The 24,421-nt window shown below is 40.2% G+C and overlaps 1 protein-coding gene across 1 annotated transcript in view; it reads right to left on the bottom strand.

Annotated features, from left to right (window-relative positions):
• Positions 1 to 24,075, bottom strand: part of nrxn1a (neurexin 1a) — a 2,049,839-nt gene extending 2,025,764 nt beyond the window's left edge. Inside the window, exons 1-2 of the mRNA XM_041177542.1 lie at positions 23,889 to 24,075; positions 20,040 to 21,409 (exon numbers count right to left, since the gene is read on the bottom strand). Of these exons, the coding sequence (XP_041033476.1) occupies positions 20,040 to 20,760 (721 nt within the window). The 5' untranslated portion in view covers positions 20,761 to 21,409; positions 23,889 to 24,075. The remainder of the gene's footprint in view (positions 1 to 20,039; positions 21,410 to 23,888) is intronic.
• Positions 24,076 to 24,421: the final 346 nt, after the last annotated feature.

Below are 24,421 nucleotides of genomic sequence, written 5' to 3'. Positions count from 1 at the left end.
GGGATCGGTGGTGAGCTGGTGGCGATGAGCACTTTGCTGGTGGCTGCCTTTTAAAGATGGTGGCCAGCATGATACAACAGCGGAGTAATGGCGAACAGGCGAATGAAAGCCCACCCACCATGGAACGGGCGTGTTTCGCAAGAGCGAATATATAATGAGGCAAGCTCGGGAAGATATGGTGTGAAAACCCGTCATTTTCATCGGTGGGTAGTACAGAAATATACAGCAGAAAGAAGAGATAATAGCTATTGAAGTACCACCCAGACCACAGAAAACTGCAGAAACCAATTTATTCACAAGCAATCAAGAATGGTATCACACATTTGCAGGATACTACACAAAGCTCCCTTGTATCCAAAAGGTGAAAGATTTGAGAGCTACAAAAATCATCTCAGCAGTACGAGTTCTGTTCACTGAGCAAATAATTCCTGAAAGAATAATACGTGAAAATGGAAACCAATTCACCTCCAGAGAATTTAAGGAATTCGCTGAACAGCATGGGTTCAACATCATCACCACCTCACCACATAACCCAAGGCAACACAGAAAATCATGTTCAGATGATCAAGAGAACCCTCACGAAATGCCGAGCGACAAAGGAAGACCCAAACCTTGCCTTATTGTCACTCCGATCTACACCTCTCAAGGCTGACATGTAATCACCTGCAGATTATTGAATGGAAGAAAGTATAAGACAATGCTGCCAAGCAAGGCGCTGGCTCCAAGTGACCATTAGGAAGTAAGACAACAACTCAATGGTGCACAGGTAGAAAGAGGTCAGCACTTCAACAACCATGCTAAATCCCTGTTCTTCTCCAGTTGGTGCAGAAACACGTTTTTGGGGCACAGAAGAGGGAGATTTACTTTGCGGCTGACTTTGATATACCTGAGCTGGCAGTGCTTGATGCTGGCAATGGGAGTCTGAAATGGAAGCAGCTTCATTCTTCAGCAACAACATTCCTCAACTTGATGAGAACAAAAAAGTCACACATCACCTGTGCAGCATGCCAACTCATCACTGAAAACAATGAATGTCAAATCTACACAATGGAGGCACAACATCATACCACCTAAGCAATGCTGTGAATAATATTTTTAGCAGAAGGAAACAAGCTGTATAAGATATCTGGGTTATTGAAAGGACAAACGGTACATGTACAGGATCCAATCTTGAAAACCTGGAACCCAGCAAAACTTGTTGGAGGAGCTGAGACATCAAGGTCATATCATTGAGACTGAAACCAGTGAGCAAATGAGAAGGAACCGAGTCCATATTCGACATATACCTGAGCTGAATAAGCAGAAAAGATCATCGACAACATGACTAAGCAGTGAGACAACATCAGCAGCATCGCCAACAAGCAATGCAGCATTAGCAATATCACCAACATTAGCAACATCAAGCACAACTCCTACAACTCCAGGAGCAACACACACATCACCTGTGCAGCATGCCAACTCACCAATGAAAACAATGAATGCCAAATCTACACGATGGAGGCACAACATCATACCACTTAAGCAATGCCGTGAATAATATTTTTAGCAAAAGGAAACAAGCTATAAAAGATGGATATTATATTGTTATACTATTTAAAAAGAGCTGGAAACTAATTGTTCTGTGAATATATATCCTGACATGTCACTTTCATTGTTGCACAGCAGTCATGGGCCGAGTAACAGTCATCCGTGTTTTAGCGTAGCAGCCACATGGAGAACTGGAAGAAATGTATTGAATGAAGCTCCAGCATTTTGAGTTCAAAACTGTGACTATTTTGAATTTGGGGGTCCAGAATATGGGCAATCAAACTCAGAGCAATGACTGCTGTGAGAATGGGGAAAAAAGTGGTACACTGGTGGCAGTAGGAGCTGCTCTTCTCCGGTTGGTGCAGAAACATGTTTTTAGAGCACAGAAGAGGGAGTTTTACTTTGCGGCTGACTTTGATATACCTGGGCTGGCGATGCTTGATGCTGGCAGTGGGAGTCTGAAATGGAAGCAGCTTCATTCTTCAGCAACAATATTCCTCAACTTGATGAGAACAAAAAAGTCAGTAAAATTAGAAACCTGGAGATCACTTTACCATGCCAAGCTTTTTTCAAACCTACCAATGGGCTGATCTGTTTTTAGTATTTTTCTTGCAAAGCTGGAGATAATTTTGCATAAAGCAGGTGGAGATGGAAAACGTTGTAGGATGCTGAGCAGGTCCAGCAACACTTGGATTGAACAGGTGAGACAGGCAGATTGGACCAGGCCATCATCAAGCCATTGTTTCCAGGACTGTCACTGACCTCATCTCCTCTGGGGATCTCCCTCCCACAGCTTCCAACCTGATAGTCGCCCAACCTCGGACGGCCCGCTTCTATCTCCTACCCAAAATCCACAAACAGAACTGCCCCGGTAGACCGATCGTCTCAGCTTGCTCCTGCCCCACAGAACTCATTTCTCGTTATCTTGACTCCCTTCTCTCTCCCCTTGTCCAGTCCCTTCCCAGCTACATCCGTGATTCCTCTGACACCTTGCGTCACATCAACAATTTCCAGTTCCCTGGCCCCAACCGCTTCCTCTTCACCATGGACATCCAATCCCTCTACACCTCCATCCCCCACCAGGATGCTCTGAGGGCCCTTAGCTTCTTCCTCGAACAGAGGCCCGAACAATCCCCATCCACCACTACTCTCCTCCGTCTGGCTGAACTTGTTCTCACGCTGAACAATTTCTCCTTCAACTCCTCTCACTTCCTCCAAATAAAAGGTGTGGCTATGGGTACCCGCATGGGCCCCAGCTATGCCTGTCTCTTTATGGGGTATGTGGAACATTCCTTGTTCCAGTCCTACTCAGGCCCCCTTCCGCAACTCTTTCTCCGGTACATCGATGATTACTTCAGTGCCGCTTCATGCTCTCGTTGGGACTTGGAAAAATTTATTAATTTTGCTTCCAATCTCCACCCCTCCATCATTTTCACGTGGTCCATCTCTGACACTTCCCTTCCCTTCCCTGACCTCTCTGTCTCAATCTCTGGTGATAGACTGTACACCAATATCCATTACAAACCCACCGACTCCCACAGCTATCTCGACTACAGCTCCTCACACCCGGCTTCCTGTAAGGACTACGGCCCATTCTCTCAGTTCCTTCGCCTCCGTTGCATCTGTTCCAATGATGCTACCTTCAAAAACAGTTCCTCTGACATGTCCTCCTTCTTCCTTAACCGAGGTTTTCCACCCACGGTCGTTGACAGGGCCCTCAACCGTGTCTGGCCCATCTCCCGCGCATCCGCCCTCACGCCTTCTCCTCCCTCCCAGAAACATGATAGGGTCCCCCTTGTCCTCACTTATCACCCCACCAGCCTCCGCATTCAAAGGATCATCCTCCGCCATTTCCGCCAACTCCAGCATGATGCCACCACCAAACACATCTTCCCTTCACCCCCCCTATCGGCATTCCGTAGGGATCGCTACCTCCGGGACACCCTGATCCACTCCTCCTTCACCCCCTACTCCTCAACCCCCACCTATGGCACCTCCCCATGCCCACGTAAAAGATGCAACACCTGCCCCTTCACTTCCTCTCTCCTCACTGTCCAAGGACCCAAACACTCCTTTCAAGTGAAACAGCATTTCACTTGCATTTCCCCCAACTTAGTCTACTGCATTCGTTGCTCCCAATGTGGTCTCCTCTACATTGGAGAGACCAAACGTAAACTGGGCGACCGCTTTGCAGAACACCTGCGGTCTGTCCGCAAGAATGACCCAAACCTCCCTGTCGCTTGCCATTTTAACACTCTACCCTGCTCTCTTGCCCACATGTCTGTCCTTGGCTTGCTGCATTGTTCCAGTGAAGCCCAATGCAAACTGGAGGAACAACACCTCATCTTCCGACTGGGCACTTTACAGCCTTCCGGACTGAATATTGAATTCAACAACTTTAGGTTGTGAGCTCCCTCCCCCATCCCCACCCCCTTTCTGTTTCCCCCTTCCCTTTTTTTTCCTCCAAAAAATTATATAGATTTTCCTTTTCCCACCTATTTCCATTAGTTTTTAAAAAATTTTTTAAAAATCTTTTATGCTCTCCCCACCCCGACTAGAGCTATACCTTGAGTGCCTTGCCATCCATTCTTAATTAGCACATTCGTTTAGATAATATCACCAACTTTAACACCTATGTGTTCTTTTGTTCTATTGTTGTTGACATCTTTTGATGATCTGCTTCTATCACTGCTTATTTGTCCCTACAACCACACCCCCACTCCACCTCTCTCTCTCTCTCTCTCTCTCTCTCTCTCTCCGCCCCCCACACACACACCTTAAACCAGCTTATATTTCAACTCTTTCTTGGACTCGAACTCAAGTTCTATTGAAAGGTCATGAGGACTCGAAACGTCAACTCTTTTTTTCTCCGCCGATGCTGCCAGACCTGCTGAGTTTTTCCAGGTAATTCTGTTTTTGTTTTAGATTGGACCAGGACCTGGTAGTAACTATTAAAAAGACAATAATCATGACCAGCTATCAGATTTGGTAGTCGTGTCGTCTTCAAACCAATCAGAAATTGGATAATCAACATAACAGGAGCAGACAGAGATAAGTGTGGGCAAAATATAATGTTATAAAGATTTGGTATTCATGTGCAATTCTATTTAAATTTTCCTTTCATCTGCAAGTGTCATTCTGGACAGTAAGGATGGTCATATAGTGCATCACTGGAGTCATTTGCCGGCCTGTATATGTGAACCAGTTTGATTTTTACAGCAATCCATAAGCTTTCATGACAGGTTCACTGAATTAGATTTCACAACTTATCATGGTGGGATTTAAATTCACAGCCTCTGGATAGCTAGTCCAGCACCACAACCATTACAACAGTATACCACCACTCTTCTTATTCCTTCCAGTCATTAATACATTATTTCCTCCACTCCTTTAGTTCACTGTACTTCCCTGCCCCTTGTGATTGTACCTTCAGTACCATCTGCCCATCACACATGCTCTATATTGTTCTTCCTAAGGAAGACTGCCCAACAATTTAATTTTCCAACACATTTAACAGCTCCTACACACCTTACAAACTCTTGCAGAAATATATATTCCTTACCAAAAACAATATTGTTTCACTTAATGTAAACAATTCCATAAAAAATGAAGGTCCTTATAAAACAAAACATCCTAAGTGAACCTTATAGGTTCTATGCCAACTTAGTGTCAACTCCTGCCAACCCATGCCCCCACCCATCACCCTTTGCCCTTACACTCTCCATGCTAACTTACCCAATATTCACCATGTGCAGAGATCAGGAGCCATGCTGAGATGAAACAAAATAAACTTATAAGTATCTATTACATACTTGACTATATAAAAAAAACTTTCACTCATGAAAGCCATTCAATACATTTAAAACCCCTCAAGTACTTAATCCCTTACAAAAAATTGTATTCATAACTCCATATCAAAGGCTAATCCTTGGATAACCTCTTGGGGCTGCAAATCAAACTGAAGTTACAGCCCAATAACCTCCAGTACCATCATTGTGATAATAACTGGTTATGGAAGCAGTCAAGAAGTAATAATGCTACAATGATAGCCTTTAGGTTTACGTCAACTAACGTTTTTCACTCCCGGAGATGCAGGCAGTTTTTTTTTTTCCCAAACATGAAGGACAAGGGATTTAAATAACTTGACAGCTTGAAGGTTCTACATGAGCATTTACACCTCCATCATGAAGTTGTGGAACACACACTGCAGATGAAGCCTTTCCTGGTGTGAAAATTAGGTCTGCTTGTCCTGCGCACCAAGTTTACTTGGCCCAGCCGAGTCGTCATTTGCGACCATGTGCTTATCCGCGAAAACGTTGTGTGCCAGAAATTGGGGCAGAACTTCCAGATCCAGGTTCCATCCACCATTTTCAAAAGTCCCTGGAGTCTCCCCAACTCTAGAAAAATCCAGCACATGATGTCAGGTTCCACATATCCTATAGATATTTGTACCTCCAAGCAAAGTCAGCAGTTGGCTAATTGGAGACAAGGGTTCCCCTCTTAGGATGTGGCGGATGACACCTCTGAGGAGCCCTACTACTGACACCCAGGAAAGGTGCATTAGAAGTCACATGAGAACAACAGCTATTGGGTTGCTAAAGATGTGATTCAGGTGCCTGCACAGATCTGCAGGAGCCCTGCAGTTCTGAGCAGCAAGGCTGTCCAGAATGATAATGGTCTGCTGTGCCCTGCACAACATCACATTGGAGGAGGAAGGTGATGGCCATTATGCATCTTCAGAGCAGAAGATTGAGGAAGAGCAGCCTGATGTGGTCAGGTACCTTATAATGACTCATCTAGTTGTCAGAGATGCGTGCTACAAACTCATAGTCATGTATCGCCTAACCCGAGGCCTTGAAGCCAAATGGACTCCAATGTCGAGGCTCCTGTCCCCACACCCACCCCCCCCCCCCGACACCCCCCCCCCACCATGCCCTATCAGCAGAAAGCATTCCCATAGTCATTAATGCTTTCATCTCACTGACACCAACTGCTCGTCTTTTACTTGTGACACCTTTTTCCTCAAGGTTGATGGCCACTTGGCAGGCAAGAGGCAACAATGCAGATGACTGGACAGCAAAGTCTTGAAATAAAGTTTATGGAGCACAAATACTGACAATAAATTTGACACATTAGTAGACCTTTTAACAGCCAAGTGCTTTTCCTTGTGAAACTACAAGTTCTTCCACTTTGTTTTCTAATTACTACCAGGTGGTGCTACTTCCGTGGCTTCCGTAGAGCTAGAAACAGCCTGTTTTTCCCCAGCTCTGACTGTTGAGCTCCTCTTGGTCAAATTTGGCCATCAGGACAGGAGTCAGCATATGGGGCTTCAACTGAAGTCCCGGGGCAGTGCGGGAACAAAACAAGGGAGGAGGAGCGGAAGAGCCTTGAGCAGAGTCCCAATTTTCATGTGCCCTTTCGCCTCCATCGTCTCCTCTCACAGCCCATGCATATTTCTTTGTTAGCCAAGATTTGAAGAACACTTTGCTGCACTTCAGTAAGGTACTGAATGGCTGAAACAGGGCTTTCCTTCATCCCATTAAAACTAGCAGATTGAACATCGCTACAATCTGGTTAGGGATCATTAACTTGTAAATACAAATCCGAATACCTCATTTTAACCAATATAACTATGCCACAAGATTTCACTTTTTTACAAAACAAGCTTTATTGTATATAAAAGACTTCAATAAAACAAGCACTATTAACTTAATGATATGGTTTATAACTATATATATATTATGCACTCAAGTTTACTTCCCACAAGAATTCTCTAATAAGACCCACCAAACTTAAAATTACTTACTTTTGTAGGAACCACCCATGAGTATGTCACAGTCCTGTGGAGAATTTTCCTCAGCTCCAGCTATTTTCAGAGGTAAAACTTTCAGATACCCTCTCTTGACTGTGGAGGTTTTGGTCATTTATTCTGGTAACTTTGCCAATACTTCGAAGCTAATCTGCTGGTTACTTTCTTTTGCAACAAGACATGGTGAGACCCATGCAGGTTCTCCCACTAGCTTCATATAGGCAATTTTCCAGCTTCTATTCCTCACAAAACTCAAACTGAAATTTAAGCCTTACACACCTTCCATATGGTCAGTGATGAAGCTAGTGTTCTACTCTGCTTATAGTGCAAGTCTGTCTAATTGCAATTTATTTTTGCTCACTTCTCTCAGTGAATTGCAAACCACATGGGAATAAAACTGCAACTAAAAAGCTCTCCCAGCAAACACCCAGGTAAAATGGGACTATAGAATCTTCATAAGCATTACCTATCCCCATTATGATGTAGCCTGCTCTGGGCTATCCTCAAACTGACCTCCAAGCCAATTATCCCTCATTTACAATTTCTCCAGCTAATTAAGCTCAGCTGTTTTACAACTCCATGGCCTGAATTTTTTACTTGTTGGGCATGCACAATTGTCTAGCCAATTGACGGCCAGCCAGCATGAAATGCATGCTGAGAAAAGCTCAGGGCTTGGCCTAAATAGCCAAGTGGTTATGGTACTGGGTTTGGAACCCCAAGATCAAGAGTTCAAATCTCACAATGGCAAACTATGAAACAATGTAACTTCATCTGAAACAGATGGAAACAGGTTTACTCAAAAGAGTATCAAGAGTTCAAATCTCACAATGGCAAAACTATGAAACAATGTAACTTCATCTGAAACAGATGGAAACAGGTTTACTCAAAAAGAGTATCAAGAGTTCAAATCTCACAATGGCAAACTATGAAACAATGTAACTTCATCTGAAACAGATGGAAACAGGTTTACTCAAAAGAGTATCAAGAGTTCAAATCTCACAATGGCAAAACTATGAAACAATGTAACTTCATCTGAAACAGATGGAAACAGGTTTACTCAAAAAGAGTATCAAGAGTTCAAATCTCACAATGGCTAACCATGAAACAATGTAACTTCATCTGAAACAGATGGAAATGGGTTTGTACTCGAAAGAGTTACATTGGAACAGTGACTATACTTCAAAAATACTGAGAAAAGCTCAGCACTGCTGGTGGGGGCAAGAAGAGGGTGGGCACCGACTTAATGCGGGTGCTGGTGAGTGCTTCCACTGAGCTCCCTGAAGGCAGACAGCTGCCTCAGGGAGCTGCAGACCTCCACAGAATAAACAAAACAATAAAAAAGCTGCAAAATATGTCCATGAAGCGCAATCAAGCATTGAAAAGCATACCTGAAAAATAAGTCCCCAGATATCTCTTTTTATTGTATTTCCCCACGGAGATTTCATCCCACCCTGGATTGAGGTTTGAGCAAAAATGTAACGGAAACAGAATGATGTCAGGGTGCTTGCCCAACATCATCTCGCGCTATTTCATGTCTGATTAGGTCAGGGGCGCGCCTGCCTGTGAGGCGTAAAATTCTGCCCCACGTCTTCTATTCTGACTCTATTAAACAAACATGGTAAACTTTTGAACTGCCATTTCTTTAGGTGTTCTGGCAATCACTAAAGCCCTGCATTTTAATTACCATACCTTCACAATAATAATCTTCCCAGAACTAAAACATTAACACTAAAACATTGGCGCAAATCTTCCAGTCTCTGGCTCATCGGAGACCAGACGTTCCCCTCAAGTTGCGCTTCAGGGCCCCTCGGAAGTCCCAACGCAATGACTCCATGGGAATTGCCCAGGAAGTCTGAACAGATATCTGGGCTCTTACCCAAGTGTACCTAATAAGACTTGGCTGAGAGCCCAGGCAGCTATCTGAATGACAGAAGCTTGGCCTAAATAGCCAAGTGGTTATGGTACTGGGTTTGGAACCCCAAGATCAAAAGCTCAAATCTCACACTGGCAAACAATGTAACTTCATCTGAAACAGATGGAAACGGGTTTGTACTCGAAAGGGTTATCTGAATGACAGAACACCTGCTCCCCAGTGTTTGATTGATAACTCAGGCTCTCTGATTTCTTGGTCAATATCACAATGTTTATTGACATAAGTTAAATGGATCAAGAGCTTGTGGTTCGTGTTTTTTGAAAGTTCAAAGGGCCTGGATGACTGACACGTTTTATTAGATTTCAGTTCAGATCTTTTTCATAGGAAGAATTTATCAATGGAGTACATTTTTTCAAAGTTTTTTTTTAACACATTCACTTCACACTGTTATGTTCATTGGTTCTAGAAAGTGTATAGTGGATCAATGGGCTTGGGCCAGAGCTTGGCATAGGGGGCATTAGGAGACATAGGGGGTGGGTTGAAGTGCAGAGTCTGACATGGGGGCATGAATAAACATAGAGGATGGATGGAAGGACAGAGTCTGGCATCGGGGGCATGAGAGCACATGGGGAGTGTATTGGGGCAGAGCTTGGCATAGGAGGACATGACGAGGACCTTTTGAACTTACCTTTTAAAAGGTCCCTTATGCAGACTCCTCTAAGGGGCCATGAACCACAAGGCTTTAAAAACTTGTGCAGACTCCATGAGTAGTGCACAGGCATAGGAGATATCTATCTCTGCAATGAAGTCGGCCAGGTCAGGAGTGCCGGATGCAGGCTTCTGACAGCAAGCAGCCTGTAGCCCAACATTTGCCCAGCCCAGGAATGAAGTTGGGAATCTCGGAATGGGGACGGGCCGTTATTTTTAAAGGGCTCCTGAGTCATCCTGACTTACTTACCAGAATATGGCAGCTAATGCCATAAAAAGAGGCATGGCTTCTGCGCAGATTCTCTCTGCATCTCTCTTCCTGTACTGAGTGAGCTTTACAGAATCCTCCATCAGAACTTTGGCCGGAAAAATCTGAAGAAGCTAAGTGGGTAGATATTTTGTGTGATCAGTGTCAGAAACCGGGGTTCCGACCCCGATTGGAAGATTTAGGCTATTAATTTGAACCATGGCATAGATGTTCACAACGATTTGCAGGCCATTGATGAGAGCCAGCATCTACCCTGTTGTCAACCACATCTGATTCTTTAAGCAGGTGGCCACTCTATCCATGAAGATGGACATCAGCACAAAGGTCTGAGCTGCCATGGCACACATGGGAGAGACAGGATTCTCCAATAACTCTATTAAGGCACACTTTGCCTCTGAAAATTCTGTCCAAACCTCAAACATATTTTGTTGCTGTTCCAGGCTAGACCTCTTCATTGATGATACCAGAGGCTCAGCAGTCCATGCCACCCACCACTGCCTCCCCGCCGCCACCCCCCCCCACCCCCCCCACCCCCCCCCCCCCCCCAGCTCCAGCACCCACCCCACCAACAGGGACTCTCCTCTGATGTCCTTGTTGCCAAAAACTGCTCCTGCTCACTGGTGATATGTAGTTCACCATATGACAACCCAACTACTTGCCTTTGAGGCCCCACTAAGGTGATTGTATTTGAGCTGGTGGAAGTTGTGCATGAGTTGCAAGATGTTGCTTTCACAAAGTGCGCAACCTCCTTTGAGGTTTTCTCAACCTCATCCTACACCAACTCCCATATGAAGCTTGAAGGACCAGTGGAAGGTGAAAGATGTGAATTAGAACTGACAAGGGGAAAGGGTTCAAAGTCATAATTGTGCAGATGATTTTATTTCACTTACTGTTGACATCAAGTCAATGTAGGTGGTTGCTATGTGTCTTGTGGCAGTGTGATAGCTAATTCTGCCACCAAGCATCTGGGAGATCTCCATCTCTCCATTGGCAATGGCCATGCATTCTGCCATTCTACTGATTTAACCTTCTCCTCCACAGTGGTCAAGGGTGGCAATTACTGAAGAGCACTGACAGTTCTCTGCCTCTTCCTGGTGTTCTGCGGTATACAAAATTAAATGCTTTGAGATGATGGAAGGACAATATTTTTGTATGGTGACTTTGAGGGATAAGCAGGAGATGTCAAGAAGATAACAGTAAGTGTCGATGGTGGGTGCTCAGATGGGGATGTGAAGAGGTGCCATGGGAGAGAAGAATGTTGGAGTCGAAAGATGTGTTGGTATGAGGAGTGCTGTGCAGGGGAAGGCTGGGAAGTCAGAGTAACTGGGGTGATGATTGAGTGTGCTCTGCCGCTCACCTTTCCGGCTCTGATGAGATCACTGAACGTCTTGTGGTGCTGTATCCATGAGCAAGGAACCACACTCCTGTTGCACACCTCCTCAGCAATTTCAGTCATGTTTCAAGTTAATGGCCCAGGACATGGGTTGGAATCCCGCTTTCTGACACTGATCACACAAAAAATCTACCCACTTATCTTCTTCAGATTATGCTTAGTCTCAAAGGCTTGTCTTTATCTCCAGTCCACGGGAAAGAATATTCCTCTGCAGACTCCCTTTTTGATGCCAAGTCAAAAAGGCTTTGCAAAGTCTGCCCAACAATTTTTCAACATTCCAACCTGCTACTGGCACTGGCACCCTGTCTGTGAGTGGGTCCAAAGGTTAAAACTTTTCACAACAATTGCACATTGCTGTTACTCTTTCAGTAATTGCTACAGCACACTGCTATTGGTTTCAGTGAGCTATACCTCCAGATTCTTCCCTTGTGTTAATGGCCTGTACTCTAAAGCCATTTGATTTATATATTCATTGTCATATTTTTCTAGGCTTGTCTGCTTCCTATTCCCACTTCACTCCCAATTTGGTGTAATTTTCAAGTTTTAGACAGCTGTATACTTCTGCCTTGAACTGCAAGTTATTTACATATACCGCAAACAGCAAAGGCCCTAGCTTTGATCAATGCTGCATTCTGCTAGTGGTCTTCTACCATGTCAACACAGGTCCATTCACAACTATCTTTTACCCTCTCTGATGTATCACATTTTCAATCGACCTCAGAAGCTTGCCTCTCTTTTCATGGCTTCCTACCTTACGTGCTAATTTCTTATGTGGCACAGCATTCAAAGAAATTTGACTTTGCAGATTTTGCTGTTAACAAGATCCTTCAAAGAACTCCAGAAATTTTTCTTGGATAAAATCTCTCTCCCCACTGGCTCTATCTTGCCATACCATGACTGGGTTTTGTTCCTGCAATGGAGGTCTCCCATACCGGCTGGAGTATTGGTGGGAGCCCTGCATCACTTGAGGAAAACCAGTGCGATTGAAGTACTGTTGTGCTCTTAACTGGCCAAAGTCAGGCTCCCAACAGGATTTAAGACTCCAGTGGCAGAAATGACGCCCCTTCCCCCAACTCACAAGCTTCCGACCAATCAGAGGCCAGCAGTTCTCCACTGCCAGCAATGCCACTGGGAGCGGTGGCTGCTGCCAGTAATGGTCTCATCAATAGCCCGAGGATCTCCATTGGATCCCAGAACACAGGTGAGTGACGTAGGCTAAGGGCCGTGGGTGATAATGGGCACTGAGTACTTGTCAGCAATGCGGCAGGCAAACCCTTCAAGAGGCACAGAAGATCCCTAAGACACCACTGAATGCTGCTGGGTTCAGGGATAATTGCTGTCAACTGGCTCATTAATGAGACTAATTGACATCTTGCTGTCAGCAGATGGGATTCCTGCACTGAGCCCTTCCCGTCCCCAACTTAACTGGGGACAGCTTTCTCGACGCCAAGAATCTGATGGGAGTCTACCTGCTCTATTCTCCCAGCACACCCCTCTTCCTTATGCTCACTCCAGCAGGTTCAATTTAATTCTGCACCATATCTAAGTGCATCAATATTGCTGGTACAAGGTGTCTTCCAACAATTCACCTAAAACAGATGTTCGTTTGTTGGTATATTGATTCCTAGGTCACCCCTTTGGGCATTTTAAACATACTTACTTTCCAATCCTCAGGTACTGCTCTGGATCTAATAATTCACCAAAGAAAATGGAAATACATGACTGATTTTCCTAATCACTTATTTAAGGGCCCTGTTTGGAAGTGTATTCAAGCTTGAGGATTTATTTTCCCTGAATTTCTGAAGGCTATTAGTGAATTCATCACCTGAAATTTATTATTCTGATTGCATTTCCTGCCATTCTCCATGTAATTTCAACTTGAGTCTGCAGAGACTGTCCATAGCACAGTTGTTGAATGCAGACAATAATTCAACTAGTATAGTTACTACCTCTTTGTCACTGCATGAGCAATAGTACAAGAGATCAACTAATATTTTTAATAAATATTACACACCTATTACATATGTTATATTTACTTTATAGTAGCAGTTATGTCAATTTTATTCTGACATGTATTTGGCAAAAATATATTTATAAGATAATAAAAACCTGCATGAAGATTTAATTTACATCATCCTCTATCAGTAGGTTCATCTTACAAGCGAACCCAACGTTAACAGTGTTAGTTATTTATTATTCCATTTACTAATTGTGCATATGAAGGCAAAAGGATTTCTTATTTGATTGCAAATTGAAGACTAGACTGCTGAAAATATACTTTAAAATTTCAATAAGGTATCAAAACTGATATTTTTCCTGAATATCAGATTTATTCAAAATCAAAATTTTTGGTCAACCGACTTAATTTGCCTTAAGTAACATTAGATGTTTTTGTAAGTGTGACTGATTACCGTGATGCAATTACAAACCATATCTGATAACAAAATTATTTCACGTGGATAGTAACTTTTTTTTATTCCTGTCAAGCATCAGATCTAGAATTATTTTCTTTGTGCACACATAACCTATCATTTTACTAAAAGCATTTTCCTTAACTTTTCTATCACTCAGAACTGTTTTGATTTATGTCATATATTCAATATTACCATAATACCAAGGACCTGAAAAAGACAAATGTTCCAACAATTTACTAAACAATTGAACCTTTCACGTACAGGAGCAAAAGAAACGGAAGGGAATAATTTGTAACATACTTACACAATTACAGAATTCAGATGGCACTGTTGTAAACCAGAGTTTGCAATGACTGTTAATGATGTTAGAATTTGTCTGTATTTTAATTGCCCTATGATGTCATTTCTTTATGTCCATTTTGGTATATATAAAACACAATAGGGGATATTTGTTCACTTAAATCAAGTACTCTTACAAAATCATGCTACTAGTCATTTGACTATGAACATATATAATCAAGGAAACAAAATATACACAACATAACCATATCTAACTGCAACACCAGAATAATCATTTGAATTTTAAAATATTTGATTACAGAAAAACATACTACATAACCAATTGTGTTTGTTCACATAATAATTACAACTAAACAATAAAATGACTAATTTTGTTCAATTAAGAGTTTAAAAATTAAAATCTAAAAAAAATTTAAATGTCAATAAAACCATACTGGCATTTTTGAGGTGTCAGCTGACTCATCTGATGATTTATCTGCCATTTAAATTACAAGTGCTTATCTATTATCATGTATAGGTAACACTCCTCTGCAACATTAAATACAAATGACACATGTAGTCCAATATTCTATTTAGTGAAACCTTCAGTTGTGCTGGAATCCCTACATGCAACATGCAACCATTTAATCAAATTGTACAATAAGCTGAAAATGTCCATGATGCCCAGAAATTCAGAAACATTATAAGCAACCAGCATGCATTGTAGTAGATGTTTCTAGCAAATAATCTGCTTTATCAGAAAACTTATTTTGTTCTAATTCACAGTATATCATTTATCAAACCAAAATATGTAACAGAAGAGTTCACAGTGTTTGACTAAAGCCCTGGTCTTGTAACTAAACAAAATATTAGAAATCTTGTACTTTTTAAACATTTTAATTTTCTTTCAAAAATATTCTATTATATTTTGATTCACATAAATCATTCATTTTTTCCAACCATTTTCCTACTTTAGGGATTCATAAATTGATTATAATGAAATACAGCACATCCTCTCGGTGACAACCTATTAATAACACACACATTGTTGTGGTTAATAGCACTTCTGTACACCCCATTTGTAGTGTGCTCTACAACCAACAGATCAGTTATGCATTAAATTTACAATTCATCTAGCCTCACAATTACATCGGCCAAACATGACACAAAGACAGCAGTTACTGATTTCAATCCAGACATGAAAAAGATTAAAGGTGAAGCTCATTAATGTATACTTTCTGTCATAATACTAAATAAAAAATGGAAGAGGACCCTGGGGCAAATAATCAATAACTCAGCTCCTGTATTCATCACATGCAAAATTAACAATTAATTGGCATTCTTTCCTTCAATGAAAAAGGACAAACTATAGGCGAAGTTAGAACTAATGCAGGAAAAAGATCATGCTAAATAGATATGGACTTCAAATTCATCTCACAAGTAGATGCACAATCTATATGAATTGTCAGCAAGAGATAAAAAGTGGCAAATTGAAGCGTTCCCTTAGGTAAATGGATTATTACTCCTCAAAAAGCTTTGGTAGTCCACTTTAAAACCAAATAAAATTTTACCAAACTAAGTAAATAAATAAGTAAACAACAGAGCATCTACCTGTTTTACAGAGCATAGCTATTTTTAAAAAAAATTTATATTTCAGCCAAGTAATTCAAAATTTTCCCCACAGAGAATCTACAGAACAAATTTTCCAGAAGAATCCCAATGTTCTTTACAAGAACACAAAGTGAAGGTTGATCCCAGCATGAGTATAAGTGGGGAATATTTTCTACCCATTTACAGATCTTATTTTTCCTTGTAAATATAAATGTGAGCGCATTAACATACAATAAGTATCAAGAACCTTTGATTATAAAACATTCTGCTGCACAACAGGAAATATATACAATAAATCAGAAGTTGTACAAAAGTAGGTGACTTTTGGAATAAAAATTCAAATGGGTGAATACTTTTGAAAGACTGGATTCCTTTTCTATGTAACATTTATGAGGTTCTGTGGTTTCAAGTAAATTCAGGAACCTGGGGGTGGAATTCCTGACTTTGTTAATTTCAGCATCAAAGCAGACATGGTGGTAAAAGCTAAACAGAAATTGCCAATAAATAGACTATTCTGCCATATTTCATGCTGCTGAGTTCCTAACCATCTAGAAATATATTAATGAAAAACAGTGAAAAATGGGAATAAAAGTCAAAATTTACTTGTTAAAGTCATTAGAAACTCGCACACATTGCCTCGAATTTAGAATGAAATTGAAAAAAGGAGCATTTTACTTCAGGGCAAGCCAGGTGTTAGAGAGCTTGTCAAACAAGAATTTTTTTGTATCACTAAAATAGTGATTAGAGTAAATTGCAATATAAGCCATGCTGCATAAGTTTATATTACATTGGTATATCTGGCAGGTACTGCATTAAATAACAGTCTATCAGGCCATGCAGCTGCAATTGTATGTGTGCAATCATATAAAGTTACCTTGACTATATACCAGCATTATTATTATACTCACTCTCTTCCATGTTATATTTAGCCTCTGTTTTTACTTTATTCTAAGCCTGCAATTATCCACTTTCAGTCTCCAGTATATTGATCATAGTATCACATCTGTGTTACGTTATTGTTTCTGGTGTTTTATTCTGTTCCAAATGAATTACTTAATTTACTGCTGTATTTGTTATTGTTGTTTCTGGTATTTTATTCCATTTCGAATGAATTATTTCATTTACTACTATATTACATACACTATCTTGCAATATTTTTATGCAGTCTCACTCTTCTTGAATCACTGTTATTGTATATTGTAGCTAGCATAACTTTTTCTCTTGCATTCCCTCTCTCCATGTGACTCTATAATCTGAATGTTATTATATTCTAGATAATACAATGATTAATCTTTTATATTTTTGATTGTTTATGTTATTTGTATCATATTTGGGAACAACAAATAGATTCGGGTAATACAAGATGACATTCCAGGAAGTCACAATTGCAACTGATTGATGGAAAACTACAAGAGAAATTAAAATTCTCAAAGTTTAGGAAAAGTTTGGTGGCCCTTTTCTAACAATTTTCAGCAGGAAAGTCAGGGCTCACAGCATAAGCAGAACTTTGTAGGGTAATTCACAATTTTCTCAATTTTTACTCACATTTATTGCAAAAACATTGTAATTTGCAGCTCAATTAATAATTGAGGCATTTATAATGATTAATTTCATTAGTAGTTTATTAATTTTGACAACATGCAGTTTACTAATTTTAAAAAAATGCTCAGTCCTTTAGAATCAATGGCTAATCAAAAGGGTTTCAGAAACATAAGTGGAGAAAGTTGCATAGAAAATAATATTTCTACATAATAATTGTGTTTCCAAAAAAATGTTTAAGGAGATTTAGGCCATGTAATCATGTAAAGATTTTAGCTAAAAATAGGGGCAAAATTAGAAAGTGGAAATTATTCTCATGGCAACCTCTTAAAAAGTTGTTTTTTTCCTGTGTACAGCATTAGTGCAAGACAATATATGACATATTCAATTAAGTAATATATTCGGATGATATTTAATATATTCATGAGCCAAAGATCGCTGTCATGATACTAGATGTTACCTAAACCATTACAATACTTGGGAAATATTAGCCTATTACTAAAAATTTAATGCAGGTATTTTAAAGTATGATTTGTTTGGCAGGTTTGGTAGATTACAAAAGATACACATTAATCTCTAGCATTCTTTTCACATAAAGTGGAGTTAGTAGGAGTGTTATTGATGCAAACTATTCTTTGTAACTTTTTACAAGAAAAGAAGGATGGATGATGGGAAATATGTTCTTTAATCTTTTGATTTTAGATTCAGTATCTCTAAACACTTATTTGGTGTTGGAAACTGCATGTCTCATACTAGACACAACATTGCAGAAGTGTTTCTTCTTTATTTGAGAAGAAAGGCATCATAATATTTTCATAATAGAAAAGAACAATACTGTGATGTATTTTGTGCATCTACTAATAATCATTGAAAATTTTCTTTACGTTGTGCATCTGGACAAAAAAGCCGATGACATGCATATGTGGTGATTCTACTGAAGCATTGATTTTTTGGACCTGACTATGAATTGGGTCATATTTCATTTGGAGTGGCAATACGTATATCCAACAGCATGGCTACATTTCAACACAAGCAAAATTAGAGCCAAATCTAATTAATGTGGTTTCCCTTCTTTCATAACATTAAATAATTATGAGAAGCCCACTGGACTGCAAACCAACAAATCAGCTGCTGCATCTATATCCCTATTTCTTTTGCATTAAAAATAAATCAGGAGGAAGAGTTAGTACAAGAATTAAAGAGATTAAGCCTATAGAATTAAATCTTTACACACTAAATTCATCTTCCCTATCACATAAAAAGAATGTCAGTAATAATCAAGAATATGACAAGTTAAATGGTCATTTAATTTTTTTAGAAAATAAACTTCATAAGTGTTGCATTGCCTAGAATCTTAAAACAATTAATCTTGCATATATAAATGCCTTGTAAATGCAAATAAGGTGTGCAACAGTTAATTAATTTGTATGGACTATTTATTGCTTTAAATTATATTTTCTGTCAATTCTAAACAAAATCATTTAGAAAATCTAGGAATGATGCATTTTTAACCATAAAGAATTGTTAGTAGCATGGCAAAAATTATACGTGATATTAGCATTAAGAAAATTCCAGCTGGTTAACACTATTTTAGTAGGACTCCTAGGGCATCATTTAATGGAGCTGGCAGGGGCCTCCTCCACCAGCTGGAGAGGCAACGAGAGCCCCGTGTTGCCTCTTTTTGAGAAAGTCTGCTGCATTAAGTGCCAATCAGGTGCTGAACTGGGCAGTGGTGTGCCTACCCGGGATCAAGGACCATAGGGGTGGAAGTCCCAACAGCCAATCAGAGGCCAGCAACTCTTTATTGCTTGGCAGCACCATCAGGGATGACTCTCAGTTGGCCCCCCATTCCTGATGCCAGGTCTCTTGATCAGGTACTGAGTGCCTGACAACAAGGGATCCTTTCGGAAGTCTGCAAGCAAACAAGCGCAGGTTTCCTTTTTGAGCTTCCTGCATGACGAGACCCTTGCCCACCGCTGCATATTGGCAGTGGGGTGGGAAGGCCATCATCAGCCTTCCCGCCACAACTTAAGCAGGGCAGTGCCAGGAAAGCAGTGGAGTCCCCACCTGCCATCCTCTTGCCTGATTAAATTCACCCCCTACCATGAAACTCACCACAGGGGAGGGCATTAAATTCCACTCCTAGTCTTTACATGCATGACTGGGAATAAACCAAACTTGCACAATGGAAAACTAGCATCCAAAAATATAGTTAACATTTCTTGCATCGATATTATTTATTTACCCTAATTCATTATTCATATTTGTTCTTCCATGATTGTGCCACTGGCTTTTGAATTTCTTCTTAGAAATTGTTGTTTTAACATTTATGGTTTAGCTTTAAATAGAAACGAAATAGAGGTTTTTGAGCCTTTGATGGTATAACATACAAGAAAGATGTATGTTATAATGTCAAAATGTCAGTTGTATGACCTAGAAATGAAGTGAGTTAAAGAAAAATTGATTTTTACTGGAAGATGTCCGTGAACAAAGAAAGATAATTGCAGTATAAATGAAGAATTTTGTCCAGGTTTAAACTTAGCCTAATGGATAATTGTTCCCCTACAACTGCCAGAAGTTATAATAATCAAAAACAGGAGTACAGACAGTCATCTTACCTTCACTGCAGTCTTTTCCTTGAAAACCAGTGTGAGAACAATCACAAATTGCCTTCTCGTGTACAACAGAACAGGTTCCACCATTTAGGCATAGACTGTGATTTGTGCAAAGATAGTTTTCATCCATCTTGATTCCTTGACCATCAATGAGTGTGGTGGTCCCATTTCCAACCTTGAGGTCAGTTATTAATCCCTGGAATGGTTCCTGACTTCCGACTGAGGTTGACGTTAATGACAGAACTGATGAATGAAATTCTGATGGAATTCCACCAATATACAATTTGCTAAAGACTGTCATATCTCTCCTCTTTGACTTCACTTCAACTGTTTTAATCTCTTCATCTACTATTAGTGTTGTCTTCTTGAAATTCCTCCGAATAACTACAGTATGCCAGATACTGTCATTCACTTTAGTATCTGACTGTAGAATGGCTGCTTCAGCACAGAAAATTGAAAAGCGAAGTTGAAGATATCCATCAACAATTAGGAGTTCTAAAAAATCACAGAATCCTTCATCATCAAAATACACCAGCAGACTACTGGAAATGTTGGTCTTCATATTAAAACTCATCTCACTTTCACAGCACGCATTCCACTTTGGGAACCTTGCCCATTGTCCTGCAGCTCCAGTAAATTCTAAACTGACCCCGAGGTTAACAAGGCATCCGAAAAGCAAGCCGAACCAAAGCAAATGGCCTTTTTTCTTGATGACAACAGCCATCTTTGTAAATGTAGTATGATGTTGGATAATGTACAGATTGAAAACAATTTGTAAAAAGTTCCTCAAGATGTGGAGGTTTTGTGTGTGCTGCAAAATGTTTTCCTTTGTGAATCCAACAGTTAAAAAAAAGTTAGTGAAGCAGCTCTCTAACAATGTACTGATGGCAGTCTGTTAGATTCAGGTTTAAATATGTTGCGTCAGCAGAACAAATGGTGTCAGTAGCCCATATCCACAGTAGATTTTGCTTAGTAATCAGACTACACAGTTAAGCTTTTTGTTGCTCCAGATAAGAAAACATATGGTGTCTAATTTTTCTTTGGGAAAAGAACTTATCCACGTGCAGATCCAACAGATGACTTTCTCTAGTTTGGCTTGCGTACTTCCCTTCAGTAATCCCATTAAAATACCAAAACTGTTCTTTGTGACAGATTTTCAGCACAGATCCTAAGATTCATTTCATCATGTTAAAACAGACACTCTGAGTCATCATTCGTGGCTTCCTGGACTGCCTGCTTCCCAATGGTGCTGAAAACCATAAACCGTTAAGTAGTTCAGCAGCCAATTGACATGCAAAGCCTATCAGCAAGTCTTCCTTTCAGGGCCAATCTGTGATTCCAGCGTTTACAGCAGCTTCAACACAACTCGCAATCTGCAAGGAATGAAAGCAATAAATAATAGCATGACCCCTAGCTCAGTTTAAAGCCATCTTACAATAATGTGCGTGATAGGCTCCATGTAAAGGGCTGCTACTGGGATAAATCATCTTCCATTGCCTGTACAGTAATGAATGTGTTCGAAACTTTAAACTCTTATTTATTTTTACAAAATAATTAATTGCATTAATCATAAAACAACTCAGCCAAAAATGTAACATGAAAGTCACTTTTTCCAATCACTTGACCACATCTAGATGTCAATCGTATTTTTTAATTTTAGTTTTTTCTTGTTCATTACAACAGTTGGTTCTTATGCATTGTTACAAAGACTTGCTTAGCTATATTTTAACATTTAATTGATAGAAGAGAAAATATTGTGATGTATATAGCATTTTAAAAAGGAAAATTAATAATAAATAGCATACTTTGTAGCTTGTTACCACATAATGTTGTCAAAAAAGAACTGGTAGCTTAAAATTATTAACATCAGCAAAGTCATTTGCGCTCGATTATTTTTCTACTAACACTGGAGAACTGACTGCAACTGCTCTTTGTCATGATTCCTATTTAAAATTCATAAACCAATGAAAGTAAGGAGGATGTTGACAACATATAATATTCTTACCAAAAGTGCATCTGGGGATAGCTGTTTAATCAAGAACACTGTATTTGATAACCTTGTGCTAATAATTAGAACACCCTCATTACATTAGTGAAGCAACAAATATCCGAAAACAGCCGGTATTATACAACCTGTTAGGAACATGGTATGGAAAGGAGACGCAAGTTCGAGAAGCGTATCAATGTCAACAAAGGGGCATTTAAAAAAAATCGTGACTACCTGCATTCATCGTTTTTGGTTTAACGCCAATATTATAGTTATTACTTTAATATAGCATAACTATGGTTGTAAGTGGAAGGAAACTTTCATATTTAAAATTGTTAATCATTTAGTGTATGGCGATCTGCTCGTAAAGTTTCATATGATCAAGACCAACATGATATGCGTGGCCATACTAAAGCTGTGTACAATGTATGTACAGAAATCTCTTTCCTACGCCCCAGTTCCAAATATAGAAATAATTTTTTTGACATACCGCTATTTAATATTAAAGTTGGTACATGTAAGTCTCGGAATGATTTATCGACCCTGCGTTGAACCTATATATCTAAGTAACGTTCAAGTGTCAGCAATTAATAGCACTGTAGGGGGCTATAATCTTCGCCAGGTGAAGGGAACGCGCCTCCCAACACACCCAGCTCAGGGAGACCCTTAAAGGTGTTTCTATCTAATGGCATATAGTGTGAGATTCCGATTTTATATAAATCAGGGGAGACAATTTACATAATTACTTGCCCGCGAACACCGAATATTTTGATTGTGTTCAATCATAAACTGAACTTTACCAAACATGAGTGAACTACACCAGAACGTGAGAAAACATTCAACTAGACTTCAGTGGGAATGTAAATGTGACACTTCCTTAGAATAATTTGGTCGGTATAAATGTTTAGTTTATCGAACTAGCATATATGTTGAAAGTGCAATGGAGCAAGGTATAGTTATGTAAAATATGCTCTACGTATATGAACATTATCTGGATATCAAAACTGGAGTTTGGTCACGGGACAAAGATTATTCCGCTCCTAAATAGAAATGTCGCTTACATTTGGTTTAAGCATTAATATTGGGTACACATTAAAGCACGCCGTAACTATTTAACATTCAAGCACCGTAAGAAAAAGAATGGCCTTTTATAATTTTCTTTACAGCTGCATCTAATTTGTAAGGAAATCCTTACAAGACATTGTAGCTTCAGACCTTTTCCCCTCTAACGAACTGTAAACTAGGCATTTCACCACAATTTGTAGTTAATTCCAGTGCCTAGATCATAATCCCGTAAAAACTGCCTCGTGCGAATAATAAGGAAATCCACCGTCGAAGCATCTCAGAAATCCACTCTATCATGTTCATTACCAGAAGATCCTTCCCTGCCATCTCGGATCAAAGGGGAATTATGTAGTAATTATACAAATGATATATATTAAACTGTGCCAGGGTTTTTAAACGGTTATCGTGCTGATAAGATGAACAGGCGGCAGCACCCCCCCCCCTCCCCCCCACCTCATTTTGCTTGTGATCAATATATATAAACCATGCTCAGAAGCTGACGCCGGATGAACCCGAATTGCCAATTTAAGGAAACAAAACGTACGTGCGATACCCGCCAGATCAAACCGGGTTAGAAAAGTGCATTGTTTAACGAGGGGCAGGTAGAGAACGAAAAATAAAATCACTGCGTTCAATCCATTAGTGCGTGTCGAGCACCACCTTCATCATCGCAATGTTCATGCCGGGTTTTACCTACAGCAGATGTGCACCGCTATGCCCATTTCTGTCAGGGCCATAGTCTGTGTAGCTTCGCTGTTACCAGCTCCTGCATTGCATCCTATTCAAATATGGAGTTTTACCTGCAGTACATTCCCTGGACGTCGGAAATGATTCTCGGCTTTCAAATGTGAGATCAGATCACATTTAAATGTTTTCTTTCTCTCTCTCTCCGCTACTTGGTGCTCCCGTCTCTGTTTACATTTGCAGGGCAGCAGACTCCCCTCTGCCTCCAGCTCGGTTTGTCAGCGGCTTGCTTGAGCTGAGCGCGTCACACGGGCGTTTCTCTCGAAGCGAACCAGCACCAGCGCTGCAGAAGCAGCAGCACACAAGCGAATCTCTCTCTATCTTCTCTCCCTCTTACACACACACACACACACACCGCAACGTCAGAAATCTTCCTCATTAATTTATCACCACAGAAAGGAATAAGATGGGAAGAACCATATGCTCCACCACCTCCGCGAAATCAACAGAGAATACAGTGGATTGCAAAATAAATAACTGCTCACCCACACCGAATAAAATTATTTTGCATTTGTAGGATGTTTAATGGCGACCAGGTGGAGAAGTGACACATGCAAGTGGACACCTTTCAGGTGTGCTTCAATACAGT

The sequence above is a fragment of the Carcharodon carcharias genome, chromosome 2 (genome assembly GCF_017639515.1).
Source record: "Carcharodon carcharias isolate sCarCar2 chromosome 2, sCarCar2.pri, whole genome shotgun sequence".
Taxonomy (NCBI): domain Eukaryota; kingdom Metazoa; phylum Chordata; class Chondrichthyes; order Lamniformes; family Lamnidae; genus Carcharodon; species Carcharodon carcharias.
This window is presented reverse-complemented; position numbering and strand designations above follow the sequence as displayed.